The sequence below is a fragment of the Ambystoma mexicanum genome, chromosome 10, assembly GCF_040938575.1.
Source record: "Ambystoma mexicanum isolate Mex_15411 chromosome 10, UKY_AmexF1_1, whole genome shotgun sequence".
Taxonomy (NCBI): Eukaryota; Metazoa; Chordata; class Amphibia; order Caudata; family Ambystomatidae; genus Ambystoma; species Ambystoma mexicanum.
Window position 1 is genome coordinate 1,652,242,840 of NC_090932.1, and position 13,708 is coordinate 1,652,256,547.

The 13,708-nt window shown below is 50.3% G+C and overlaps 1 protein-coding gene across 2 annotated transcripts in view; it reads right to left on the reverse strand.

The window, feature by feature from the left end:
* ULK1 (unc-51 like autophagy activating kinase 1) overlaps positions 1-13,337 on the reverse strand; it is a 278,755-nt gene extending 265,418 nt beyond the window's left edge. For both annotated transcript variants that reach the window (XM_069620071.1, XM_069620070.1), the window contains exons 1-3: positions 12,271-13,337; positions 9,421-9,513; positions 9,278-9,319 (exon numbers count right to left, since the gene is read on the reverse strand). In XM_069620071.1, the coding sequence (XP_069476172.1) occupies positions 9,278-9,319; positions 9,421-9,513; positions 12,271-12,360 (225 nt within the window). In that variant the 5' untranslated portion in view covers positions 12,361-13,337. The remainder of the gene's footprint in view (positions 1-9,277; positions 9,320-9,420; positions 9,514-12,270) is intronic.
* Between the last annotated feature and the right edge of the window lie 371 nt (positions 13,338-13,708).

The following is a 13,708-nucleotide window of genomic DNA, read 5'->3' on the forward strand; positions in this document are numbered from 1 at the left end:
ATTCAAATGCAATGTCTCAAATGGTGCCAGGTCGTCCTCGTGTACCACATCTCCTATGTTGGTGATTCCTCGCTGGACCCATTCGGGCCATCTGGGCAATTTTCGTATTTCGGGAAGGTTGCAGTTGTTCCATAGGGGTTGCGCCAGCGTTAATTTCCCTCCACATCCTAAGTACTGATGTGCTTCCTTCCATATTCTCACTATATGCGTTACCATATCTGTTTTTTGGTGTGCGGTTCAGGCCTCCATACAGGTGCTCTAGTGGCGTGGTCGTGGCATTGCAGATAAGACCTTTGATGTGTGGGAGGTTTCCGTCCCAATGAAGCATATCATTTACTACCGCCATCTGGCTGGCCCAGTAATATGACTGCAGTCTGGGCAGTCCAATCCCTCCTTCCCAGATGGACCTCTGGAGCGTGGCAAGAGCAATTTGCGGATGTCCTCCTCCCCATAGCAATTTCCGGAGGATGCACTTGATTTTGTGGAATTCTCGATGGTGGATGTATAATGGAGCGTTTTGCAGGATATATAAGAATTTAGGAAAAGCTATCATTTTGAACATGGCAGCTATGCCCATCAGCGTTAGTGGCAGGGAGATCCAATGGCGGGTATCTTCTGCACATCTTATTACAAGGGGGGGGGGAGAGGTTCAGGGTTGTGTATTCAGTAAGATGCTTCGTGATACGTATCCCCAGATATCTGAACTGTTCCCTCTCGATCTGGTAAGGGCCAGCCGCTAGGTTTGCCATCGAGAAGTCTCCTATAGGGAAGAGGATGGATTTGGACCAGTTCACACGTAATCCGCTGAATGCCTCATATCGCTCTAACAGGCGCATGACGCTGGGGCAGGAGTTGCTCGGGTCCTTCAGATAGATGAGCAGGTCATCCGCATAGAGGGATATTTTGTCTTCCCAGGTCTCAGACCATCGGAAGCCTTCCCAGGTTGGCGCATTTCGCAGGAGGATTGCCAGTGGTTCGATAGCGATTATGAAAATCATGGCCGACAGTGGGCAGCCCTGCCTCGTGCACCTCCCCAGAATGAAGAGGTCTGATCGCCAACCATTGACCCTGGTCCTGGCACCCGGGGATACGTACAACAGGCGCACCCACCTCATAAAGTTCTCACTGAAGCCCATGCGGGCGGTGCATTATGGTCCAGATGGCCTCCCATCTCACCGAATCAAAGGCCTTTTCAAAGTCAATTGCTAGTAGGGCTAGTGGGCCCCGTATGCTGTTGGCCCTTTTCAGGGCCGAGTATAGCCTGCGGAGGTTCATGCGAGTTGATCTCTGTGGCATGAAGCCACACTGGTCCGGATGTATCAGAGAGGGAATAACCTGTTGTAGACGGTCCACAAGTAATTTCGCCAGTATTTTGGTCTCGCTATTGATGAGTGAAATGGGCCTGTATGAGTTGCATCTTTCCGGGGGCTTGTCCGTCTTGGCTATCACTATTAGTGTTGCTTCTCGCAGATCTGGTGGGAGAATGCCCTTTTCTCGCGCACGTTGATACATTCGGAGTAGTTGGTGGGCCACCACATTGGTTCCCACCTTCCGCCATAGCTCAACCGGGAAGCCGTTAGGTCCTGGGGATTTACCAGTTTGGAGGCCCGACATGGCACTTAAGATCTCATCTTCGGTGATATCCCTCTCCAGCAGTTGCAGTTGCGTCTCATTTAAGGTGGGGATGTCAATTTGGTCCATGATCGTGACATCCATCTGGGTCGTGGGTTCTCTGTACAGCTCAGCGTAGTATTCCGCAAAGCCTTGGCTTATTTCCTGATCCGTCGCCCTGTGTTCGGCCCTCCTGTGTCGAGCCTTCGGACAGGACTGCATCCCTGCTCCTTCCTTTCCAGCCAAGCCAGCATCTTGCCAGCCTTGTCACCTGTTTCATAGAGTCTTGCTCGCATTGCAGTATGCGCTTGTTTCGCATTGTCCATCGCTATATTTTGAAGCCTTTTTTGTGCTAGTAGCAACGTCCGATTGGAGGCCGGTGTGTCCTCATTTATGTGCCTCTCCTCTGCCTGCTTAACCTGTTGTTCGGCTTCAAGTGTCTTGATCAAGTGCTGTCTTTTTAGCGATCGTCCACGATATTAGTTTACCTCTCAGCACCTTCTTGTAGGCCTCCCACAGTGTTCCTGGGTTCATTGCCGTCTGTGTGTTGAGCTCGAAATATGTATTGGTGGTCTCCTGTAGCCTGTCCACAAGCTCAGGGTCACCCAGGTAGTAGCTATTCAGGTGCCAGCTCGGCGGCGGAATCCGCCTGGATGTTATGAGTGTCAGTTCTAGCGGGGAATGGTCTGCCTCTGGGAAGTATGTTTATTTCTTGTGCCGTATGTAGGTCAGTTGCTGGGGTGAAGAGATAATCTAGCCTGGAGAGCGAGGCATGTGCCCCTGAGTGAAAGGAGTAAGCTCTCGTGTCTGGGTAGAGTTCTCTCCAGACATCGCATAGGCCTAGTGCGTTGGCAAACGTGGCAAGTCTGGTGGGAACATTGGGGTTTCTATTCCGCAAGTGTGACCTGTCCAGGGCTACATTCATGACTTCATTGAAGTCACCTCCCAGTATCATGAGATTAGAAGTGTTGTTTGCGACTAACGGGGCAATGTCAGTAAGTAGTGGCTCTAGTAGAGTTGGAGGTGCATAGGTGGCTATCAGTGCAATGGAGTGGTCCCATAGCTTGCCCGTCACATATACGTATCTGCCGCCTGTGTCATGGGTTACGGCAGTAAGGTGGAAGGGGAGGCTTTTGTGTACCAGGATCATGACGCCTCTTGAGCCCATTGTGAAACCTGAGTGGAGTGTCAGCTTGTAGTTTGTACGTCTGAATAGGGTACATTCTGTGCCCGCAAGATGGGTCTCAGACAGGAACACTATGTCAGCACCCCGCCCGTTTAGAAATTGCCGTACCAGCCGGCGCTTGACTGCATTGCCCAGACCATTAACGTTCCATGTCATGAGCCTCAGTGTTCTGAGAGCATCGCTACTACCGCTATGTGATGCCATAGGTGCTTGCGATAGTCACGGCCTGTGTTGCCACTGGTGGTGTTATGCGCCAGCTGCGAATATGCCCGTGGGTTATCATCGTCTTATCTAGCCATATTATCTTGTGCGTTTGACTGGTCCCGTCTGTAACTAAACTTAACAAATCCTCAAACCCCCTCCCCATACTCCTCCCAACTAGAAGCATCGGTCGCCCGAACAAAGAACCCATGGTATCAACTGGACACCTTACATGCGTTTAACTTAACTTCAAGTACAGGTGGCCTCCCCCCACTTGGAACCCCAGGGGGAGGGAGCCCTTCCCTGGGGATGTGACCTGGGGGGGAGTCGCCACGTATAATAAACGTGGAGTTTGTTTCACTATCGGGAGGGGGCTCTCCTTGTGTTGCGGTCTTGGGACATACTCGGCCGCATCAGGTAAGTGTGTGTAGCCTGATGTTGCGTGTGTGTGTGTAGACAAAATGATTCAGTAGTTCAACCTGGGTGACCCAATGGGGCCTCGGGCATCCGGCAGGCGTTGAGGCAGTGGTCAGCCCCCCAGATCTTCCAGTGGGTCTTGCGCTGGTGGTCGACGGGCCTCTCGCTGTTGTACTGGTGGGGGCCTTCTATTCCTCCACCTGTTGTCGCGGGGTGGTGGGGGGGTGGGGGTCGACTAGTCTCTGTCTGTTTTGTTCAGCCCAGCGCCAAGCCTCCTTGGGGTCATTGAAGTGGACTGTTGTCCCTTTGTGATAAATTTTGAGTTGCGCAGGGAAGAGCAGGCCATACCTCACTCCCATTGTTTGCACTTGTTTTTTGAGGTGGTCGAAGGATTGCCTCGCCTTTTGCACTTCCCTGGTGTAGTCGGGGAAAAAGGCAATTTTGGAGCCATTGAATGTGATGGCGCCTTTTGCGCGCGCATGTTGCAGTAAGGAATCACGATCCCTGTAGTTTAAAAACTTTACTATTACCGTGTGTGGAGGTGTGCCGGGCGGAGGTCTGGCTGTGGGTACTCTGTGTGCCCTCTCTATGGAAAAGAACTTGGAGAAGGCGTCTGGCTCATACAGGTCAGTCAGCCATTGTTCTAGAAAGAGTTCCATGCAGGGGCCTTCGGCCTTCTCGGGTATGCCGAGTATGCGCACATTGTTGCGTCTGGATCTGCCTTCTCCTTCTTCAATTCTGTCCTCCAGTACCTTCAGTTTGGTTGTGACATTTTGGAGCTGCTGTTGCATGTTATGCATTCTATCCTCTGTATTGGATATGCGATGCTCAGCTTCCCCGGTGCGTGCCGTTAGTTTTTGGAGATCGTGTCGGAGGAGGGATACATCAATACTTATCCCGTCCATTTTCTGCTCCATTCTGCTCCATTGATGTGCGGGAGTCGGCTATCCCAGCCATAATGTCTTTCAATGAAATTCCCTGGTCAGTATCCATCTCATCCGTGGATTGCGGGAGGAGGTCTGACACCTGGGGCGGAGGGATGGTGTATTGATCCATCCTGCTTTGTGTGGGGAGTTTCCTAGACTTGTCTTTCTCCATGGTACCAATATCACTAGATGCGTGCTTGGCCTTTTGTAGGTGTTATCGTCTCAATGCATGTTGTATTTGTGCTCTGACCGCACCCTGTAGGTGTTGTGATTGCGCTTAGGGGACCACAGCTTGGGCTAGTCTGGGAGAGGTCCGCGTGTCCTAGCTATCCCCGCCACTTCTTCTTCGGGTGCTGTCCCCTTGCCTCTAGCTCTTCTTCAATAAAGCAAATTGAGGATGGCTCGGTGTGTTTGCTGCAGGGGGGCCTGGCGATGTGCGGGTTGGTGCTACCCTACGGAGTCCGCTCCTGACGGTGTTCCACTGCAACACGGCCAACTATTTGGGGGAGCGGTGGTCCTCCAGGGTCCAGATACAGCATGAGTGTGTGGGCTATTTGGCCCGATCAGTATTAGCACTTCACCCCCACTGTACACCTCTTGTGCTGTGTGCTTCGCCAGCCCGGTGGATTAGCGGATGTCGCTGCGTGGTCTCGCTCTTGGTGGGGGGGGTTCTGTGCCACGGGCCCACACAGGCTCACGCCCCCAGAGAGCCCCTTTCCGTGTCTCGTGGTGGCACACCTCCAGCCCACGGAGCCGCGTATGTGCTGTTAGGTAAGTTCGCCAGTAGATGGGGCCGCGTGGGCTGTAGCGGCTCACCCCCAGCCCTCCACCTCTCTCCTGGGCTGTCTTGCTCGTCGGCGCCACCGGGAGCAGGGCTCGGACGGGGTCACTCGCCCCGCACCTCCCAGCCGCGCCGGCACTTCTTCTCCATTGGTGGCGCTCAGGCTTGCCTCACACGTTGGTCCACTCGGGGGTGTACGTCCCTCATTCTCGAGTAGCAGCGCTGTCGGCGGGGGACCCGGGCATCCCACGCGAGTGGATACGCGCCCCGCCCTCACATCCGCACGGGTCTGCTGTAGTGCGCCAGTTGGAAGGGACACCGCCGGAGCCTCACTGGGACCGCACTCTTCTTCCGATGTAGTCTGCGGATCAGTAGCAGACTGGGTTCCGTTGCAGCGCGGCCCCACTGCTCCGCTTCAGGGCGATCGTCCGTGCGCGCCGGTGGCCATTTTGGAGGCTGGATGTCGTACGGCTCCAAACTTCTTGTGGTCGTTTCTCTTGAAATCATCTGCGGTTTCCTCTGCTCTACACCTAGTTTGTGCCCAAGGACATTACACATGATCACAGCCGCAACTGAATGGGGGCGTGTCTAAGTCTATACAACACTTTACTACTCACTATTTGGACCTATTGATGCCCAGAATGGCAGAACACTGCCCATGGGTAGCTGCGTGAGATGGCATCATCAGAAAAGGTGTCTTATACCACAAACAATGGGTAGAGGTGCCTGGATGCGGGTGGCTGCATGAGATGGCATTCTCAGAAACCATCATCGCCCCCACACAAGGTGCAAAGGTGCCCCCTAGATGCGGGTGGCTGTGTGGGATGGTATTCTCAGAAAGGTGCAAAGGTGCCCGGATGCGTGGGCACTTCATTCTGGAAACTCACGATGCATTAGCCTCAATGGGGGGAATAGCTCACACTCATCAGAAAGTGGGCAGCAAAGGACCTACTGGCAGAGGGCAAAGAAATGATGTGTCACTTTAATTTCAAAAGTTGTTAGGGTTCTGAAAAGAAAATAATGTCTCCACCCCCTACCCCCGCTCCTGACGTCTTCCTTATTATTATCCACAAACTAAGGAACTAAGGTCTGCCGACACCATGGGATCCACCCAAAACGTGATCAAATACACAGAATGCCTTAAAAATGCGCCCACTATGAATTTCACAAAAAGCACGAATTAGGCAGCAATCTTTGCAAAACAAAAAAGGTATAAAAAAAGGAAAACTGCAGCACAACACCAGACAAGTGATCTTGTAAACAGGTTGCTGTTGTCAGATGTCTTTGTTCAACTCTCATTTTACACTCCAGTGCCGGGTTTGAATTTTCCAAGAGCTGGCTGGGAGCTATTTGGATCCTGCTGGTAGCCTACAACAGCCTGGTCAGCACGATACTAATAGCGACGAGATCTTCTTTTGACTCATAGGCCAGCTTATGCTCCATAAGCAAACCTGTGTAACATTAACTCTGATAAGCAGAAAAGGGCGCGAGCGGTACCTTCTGCTTACTGAGCGAAGTCGGATAACCAGAGGTTGCTTTTAGCTCCTGCTCAATAAATCTTTATTTCGATCTCCGCAATGCCACCCCACAGAGATGACAAAGCTTGCCACAGAAATGAACATTCAACCGGATCCACTGTCCCAGTCAAAGTACATGAGCACGACTTTCTGTGTCATGGTACAGGGAGCTTGGAAAAGTACCATTGTGTCGCGGTCTTAGTTGACTTCACTGGCAGCATTTATATTTTAACCCTTGACTCGTTTCAGAGAACTCTTTCATCTGGATTCTGGGTATACGTATGCCAGAGTTTCAATAACAAAACATTGTCATACTATACAACAATCAAATAAAAATAAGTACTTTAAAAGTTTAAACATTTCCATTAATTATACATTATTAATAATAATTCGGTTTTGCAAAAGGGTGTGTGTTCAACTCAAGCACCGACAGCCATAATGAAATCTCAAGACCTTCAAATGAGAAGCTACAATGCTTTGGGTTAATCCACTGTGTCTAACCCCCAAAATCTATGAAAATAAAGTTCTCTATGGACAAAACAAGGCAGTCAGCAATTTAGCAGTTTTAATATTAAGCTGTTCAGAGACAATCTACAAGCTTGACACGATGGACCCCTGATTTACGAAAGTGTTTTTGAATGGGAAGATCCAGTAGTAAAACGTTTTTAAAATCAGACCCAATATCCCCCATATGTATGCACCCATCCCCCAACCTCCAATCAATCCACGTGTTTATTTGAAATATTTCCTACACATCACTGGCTTAGGAAAACAAAGCTATGGCTGTCGGTTCTGGTTCCTTCGGAAAAGCCTACTAACAGAAGCATGGCTTTTAGAATACAACTGTACCTTTCCCAATCCCTGATAGTAGTTTTTTCAATTCGAGATTTTCCATTTCGCGTAGAATGACAGACGTCACAGTGTTTTCAGTAATGGCCCGATATTCAGCTATCTGCCCTAAGTTATTTTTTTAATTTTTTGTCCCAGTTTTGCAGAAAGGGAGGGTGACTACTGGATTACTGCACAGAATCACACATCACCACATGGCGCGTTTACCAATTCACCAATGAACCAAATAAACGTAATTACAGTAAATGTTACATTCGACCCGAGGAAGGACGCTTAGCCACAAAGGGGGAGGAATATCGGGAAGAACTCAGTGTTCCAGCCACCTGAGGCCCACCATGTTGCCCCCCCCAACCCATTAGCATTCCTGTGCACACTGATGAACATACTCGCCCCTGCACTTCCTATCGGGTTATATATAGTACGTGAGAAGTCCATCCACTCCTGCTTTGCTTGGAATTCTGGCACGTGCAGTTTTATTACATTTCACATAGGAAAGGAGCAACCACAAGTCCAAGAATACAAATGGGTGGGGGGCAAGACCGAATTGCGCATGACCACAGAAGACATGGGCCTTCAAGTCCCAGAATGCAACAAAGAAGACCCGTGCTAAAATCTGCCTAAAATAACGGCTAGCCAACAACCAGTCTTGCTGAAAACAGTACTTCCTCATCCTCTCCACCACATGGATAAACATAAGACTTAAATAGCTACAAAATACACGATGGAAACTGTGCACGGCCCATCTGGAGAAACACGTGCAGTCTTCCCAGGCCACTTCCTGGGAGATCAGGCCCAACGCCTCGCCTTCCGCACTACACTTCCCAGAAGGCTTGCGGCGCGGAGCGTCGCCACGCCGCGCCACGTTCCCATGGCTGTCCAGGGACAATGGGCGGCGCCAGCCCCGGAACACGCCAGAGCCGCGGCCAATCAGAGAGCGGCGAAGAATGTCAACAAACAGGAGGCGCCACGTGAGGGGGAGGGGGCGGAACGACACAATAACAATGTATGGCATCGAGTGAAGAAATGCAGGACTGGCAGGGCCGGCGGGACGCGGGCAATGCCCCCGCCACGCAGGGGCGTTTAAAACCCAGGGACGGTGGGATCTGGCCCATAAATGGCCCCGGCTTGCATCCCCACCCCTCTGCCCCCAAGCCATGCAACTCACGCTGCTACTGTGCAGACACATACCGTGCTACTGGGCGGTTTTAAGTAAACGGCCCCATTGCGATATTTTCTAAACCGATGTTTGTCCGTGCCTGTTTGGGCCAAAATATTAGCTTTTTAACATAGTTGCCAAGATGATCCATTGCAATCTGTAGGATCTTATCCAAGCCAGTCCTGTGTTTTGTACTTGCATTCTGGGAGTTGCAGTCTGAGTTCTATAAAGGAAAAATCAGAAATACAAGACCCAGAATGCAAAAGGGGAAACCAAAGAGCTAGATAATCAGAGAGATTGGAATGAACAAGACGGCAATTATATTTTAAAAGACCTCCTGTGAAACGAATTGTTGCCACAAAGCACTTCTCCTGCTGTATAATGTCCCCTATCAGTGTGATCTCTAATAACTGAGCACACTTCACTGAGGTTTTGGGATGAATGAGGGTGTCAGAAAAACAGTTGTGGCTAAAAGGGGTTTTCGTCCTTGTGATGACTACGGGCAACTGGAAGATTATCAACTGATCAGGGAGATGTTTTAATAATTCAGGGAGATCCGCGGTGATAAAGCACTAGACGCAAAAACGGTGTAATTCCACATGGACACAAGCACAGAGAAATAAAAGGACATACCTGGAAGTCGTACAAGGCCACGATGTTTTCATGCTTCAGTTCCTAAAAAGCAACAGAAGAGTGGTGAGTGGGAGCTGCCTGCCTGTGCTTGGTCTTTTGTGGAGAGGGGCGATAGGGTGGGGGTTGGCAAAGTATGGCATTACCTTCAGGATCTTGATTTCTTTCCCCAGGAGCGTCTGGGACTTGGCCAGGTTTTTCTTGTTGATGCATTTGACTGCCACCTCCACATCCGGTTTCTGGGGAACAATAAACACCGTTTTAAATCGATATCGTTTAATCAGTAATCGCCGCCGTAAACAGAGGGTTTATGTAAACAAAAGGATGGCCCTGAGTTGGGCCGCATGCCCGGGCATGTCCTCTTCCCAGGGAGCCATGCCGGAATCAGCACTTTCCACGGCTCCAGGAACTACCCCAGCCAGAGAGAAGCACACAGCGGGCGCGCAGAGCTGCATTGTTCGACATTCCAGGCTTTCACTTACAGTGAAAATAACCCACTCCATATGTTAACGGTAACTTTAAAGCCCCCTTCACAATACAGCAACAGGTTGGGCTATTTGTGGGCGTGTTTAAGTGGAGAAAAAGACTACAAAAACGGCAGACAGGAGATGAAAGACTCCCCATAGATTGCAGTGTGCTTAAAATACGCGCTCCCGTTGTGGCGCCCGAGAAGTATTCTTATACAGGATGACAGCATTTATATTTTCCTTTCACGTCTCCCCGGGGCCCCTCACTCCATTCTGTTGCCAGATTGGGACTTTTGCAAACATGCTTGATACTTAGGGCCTGATCACCGAGCATGTTGCAATGGGTTTGCGCCATCATAGAACGGTTCTGTGAATCAGGCCCTAGTCTTTCATCTTCAGACTTGAAAACAGAAATCAGAAGATGCCAACCTGTCTTATCCAGCCATTGAAGTTTACACTCAACATTTTAAGCATTGATGTATTTTGAAATGGGAGCAAAACGTTATGTTTAGAACGGGAGCAAGAGGGCACATGGGTGCGGTAGGGGAATGACAGGGTACATGGGTGGAGGTCGGGGCATGGTGCAAGGGCATGTGGCGAGGAACCGGAGCGACATGACAAGATGGGGGGGAATGGAAGCGAAAAGGATACGTGGAGACAGGATTGGCAGGACATGTGGGGGAACAACATGACATTTGGGATTGGGAGAAGCTTGGCAAACCCAAGCTACATACCTAGTTGAAGGAACAGAAGTGACAGTGCTTGGGTATTGAGATGGACAGCTCTGATCCCAGGTGAGCCACAGCCGGTTCTGGCCCTGACCACAGCTCAGCCAATGGGAATGTGGTCCATGGAATGGGTGCTGCACAGCTGACCGAGGGCCTTCTCGTTGCGCTTCCCTTTCAGCGCACTCCAAAGTGCAACTCTTCAACGGTACAGGTGTCCAAAACGACACTGGTGCACACACCACGAAAAGATGGAGGATTAAAGCGTGAGTGGGCCTGGCCCGTGCCCAGAGTGTCCGTGGCACAGTCACCAGTGAAGATTGGTGCAATATTACGCTGATCGCTTTGGCATGTGCCAATTAGAGCAGCTGAGCCTCACACCCAATCTCCCTCACTGGGCACGTGCATTCTTGGGAGTATGAGTTGTCGGTCTAAATGTGTCCCAAACACAGGATGTTGCAATAGAGGCAAACATGGCGCAAGCAACTAACGCACCACCCACCGTAGGAGTGCCAACATTCTCGGGACATCGAACCCATGTTCCTGTATATTATCACACAATCCTCATAGGAAACCAACTTTATTAAAATTGATATATATTTAGATATTGTGCTAGCGCGTAGCATAGTTAAGGTTAAGACGAATTGTCCATGGTGTTTCAGAAAATATTATATGCCTTTCAAAGCGCCCCACTTCTGGTCCACAGTGCCCAAATGAACATCGTACTCATGTTATCAATCTGGGATGAAAGATAGACTGAGAAGACCCAGCTAGATGGGAATCAGACAGGGTTTACTGGTCCTCCCCTCACAGATGGGCTCACCTCCCAGCTTTGGTCTCAATATCCCGCATCAGCAACACTGCAATCCACATAGCAAAAACTATAGACGAGAACAATTAGAACTAGTCCTCTTATTGGAGAAGGGGGGACAATCCCAAGGATTATTTGAGGGTTTTAGGGTACATTGGCGCGTTCAATGCACTATAACAGTTGGTCCCACTAGACCACTTCTGACTGGGGACTGCAGCCATGGCATTAACCAATTCTTTGGAAGAAGGATACATCTCATGATTACCTTCATTAAAACCTGAATATTACAGGAATGATAGACAGAAGTTTGTGATGAAGTTTGCAGAGGGGGGTTCACACCATCTGGCAATATTAGAGAATATAATACCTTGAATAAAAGGTAGTGAACGCATGGAGCAGTTGAATGAAGCAGACAAACATAGCAAATGAGAGCAAGCGGGTCTGACACTTGCATAGATACTACCAAGGAAGGACAGGCTACATACAGCCAGTGAACCATGAGTGGGTATTAAAAATGGATATTGTAGGGAGGTCAGCAATTTTTAGCTGTTGTCTAAATATAGGTTCCAATGACCTAGATGTTTATGTTGCTTGCCTTATTGGCATGTGAAGGAAGTATTGATGTTCTGTAATCACAGGCTGCATGCATGACAGGTGATAGTTGTTGGCAAACAGCTTGTAATTGTGGTTTGGAAGGACACCCAGTCATCATGGTTCTTACCGATGAACTACAGTTGAAGATTTTAAATATGGGTCACAGACAAGGTTTATACAAATGGAGCAGGTTTGTGCTTCCTAGGTAGGGTCCACAGTTGCATAGCCCATACAAGGGCCAGGATAGCAAAGCTTCCATATGCTCCGTGATCCCGTTGCATGACTGTAGTCTGTGGACAAGTTCCGCTATATGCATGGATGGACTGCATTTATAAAGCACCAGTTTGAAAAAGAAGCAATAGATCGAGTGCCAGTTAACCCAGTCATCCAAGCATTTACCTCTTTATGGCGCCCCTTGAAGACCACTGCAAAGGCGCCATGCCCAATGAGATCCTTGCGGCTGAACTCGAATTTGCCCACCGTCTCCATGATCTGCTGATGCTGCTCGGACAGGATGTTGATATCAAGAGACTGAGTGGATCAGGATCTGTGGGGGTGCTGGAAGAGCAGAGTGGCCCGCTGGTCGCCTTCCCTGTGGCAAAGACTCTGCACCGCAGCCTCAAGGACACCGGTCTCTCTATTCATTGTAGAGGCTTCCAATGTGGTGGGAGCGATGGGAGGCTTGACCAGGAGGCTCAGGATCACACTGGGACACGGCCCATGGTCCAGGTGATGTAACAGCAGAACAACCTCAACTCATCACTGGCCTAAAAAGGGGGGCCCCAGCACTACTCATCCAATCCTCCTCAACTTGCCTGATCAGGATCATGCCACCGGAACTTCTCCTCCAGAGATGACCAGGTCCTGTCCACCTTAAAAAAAATGTGTATTTACAGACAGATCCCGGGCATTCCACCTACATTCTCTCTCCCCCAGTGTGCACACGGGTTTGAAAACCAGGAAACCTTTAGTCCGGGTAAATCTGGACTAGCCCACCACAAATTCTCTGTTTCATTGAGATCTCGAAAGGTCCACCTTAAATTCGTTCCAGTATTTACAGGCGTTTCAGGCTCAGTCCACCTTAAATCCACGGGTTTTCCATCCTACTCTTAAGTGCCCCCGCTGTGGCGAGGTGATTGAGGGGTACACTTAGGGACTTAAATCCTGAACAACAATCACAGGGTCCACCAGGGGTCCAAGGAGTGAGGCGATCCGGCCGCTCCACCTTACCTCCCCCTGCTTTAGCCTCGGTCCACCTTAAGCTGCGGTCGTTGGTAGGAACACACCGCCCGGGTCCCTCTCTCTCGGACTTCACCTCTTGGCTCTCGGAAAGCGGGGGGTCCTTATTCCCCTATCCTCGCTTAGGGCTGTCTTCTATCTTTCCTCGGCGCTGACAGCTGCTGCACTGCGCGAGCTGCGGCCCGAAGACAGACAAAAGGGGGGACGAGCTCGCCAAGGGTACCCGCCCCCCAGCCTATCAGCAACAGGCAGGGGTTCGCCGCGAGCCAATCCGTTGCCGACGATGGTCGCCAGCCAATCCCTGGCCTCGGTCAGCGGCAGGTGCCCAGCTGACAGCAGGTACCGTCGACGCTTTTGACAGAACAAAACAAAGGGGTCTGGCTGAAACTTCCGCATGACTGGCCAATCAGAAGTCGCATTGGAGCGCATGCGTACAGAGAGTGCTTGCTAATTAAATAGGACGCCATCTTTGTGGTCCCCACTCTTTTGGGGTTCTCTGTAGTTAGATGAGGCGCTGATCTAGCAGTCATTTGTATTCCTACCCAGTCCTAGCCACCCCTCTGGTGGAAGATGTAGCACCAAAGAGACACCACCGCAA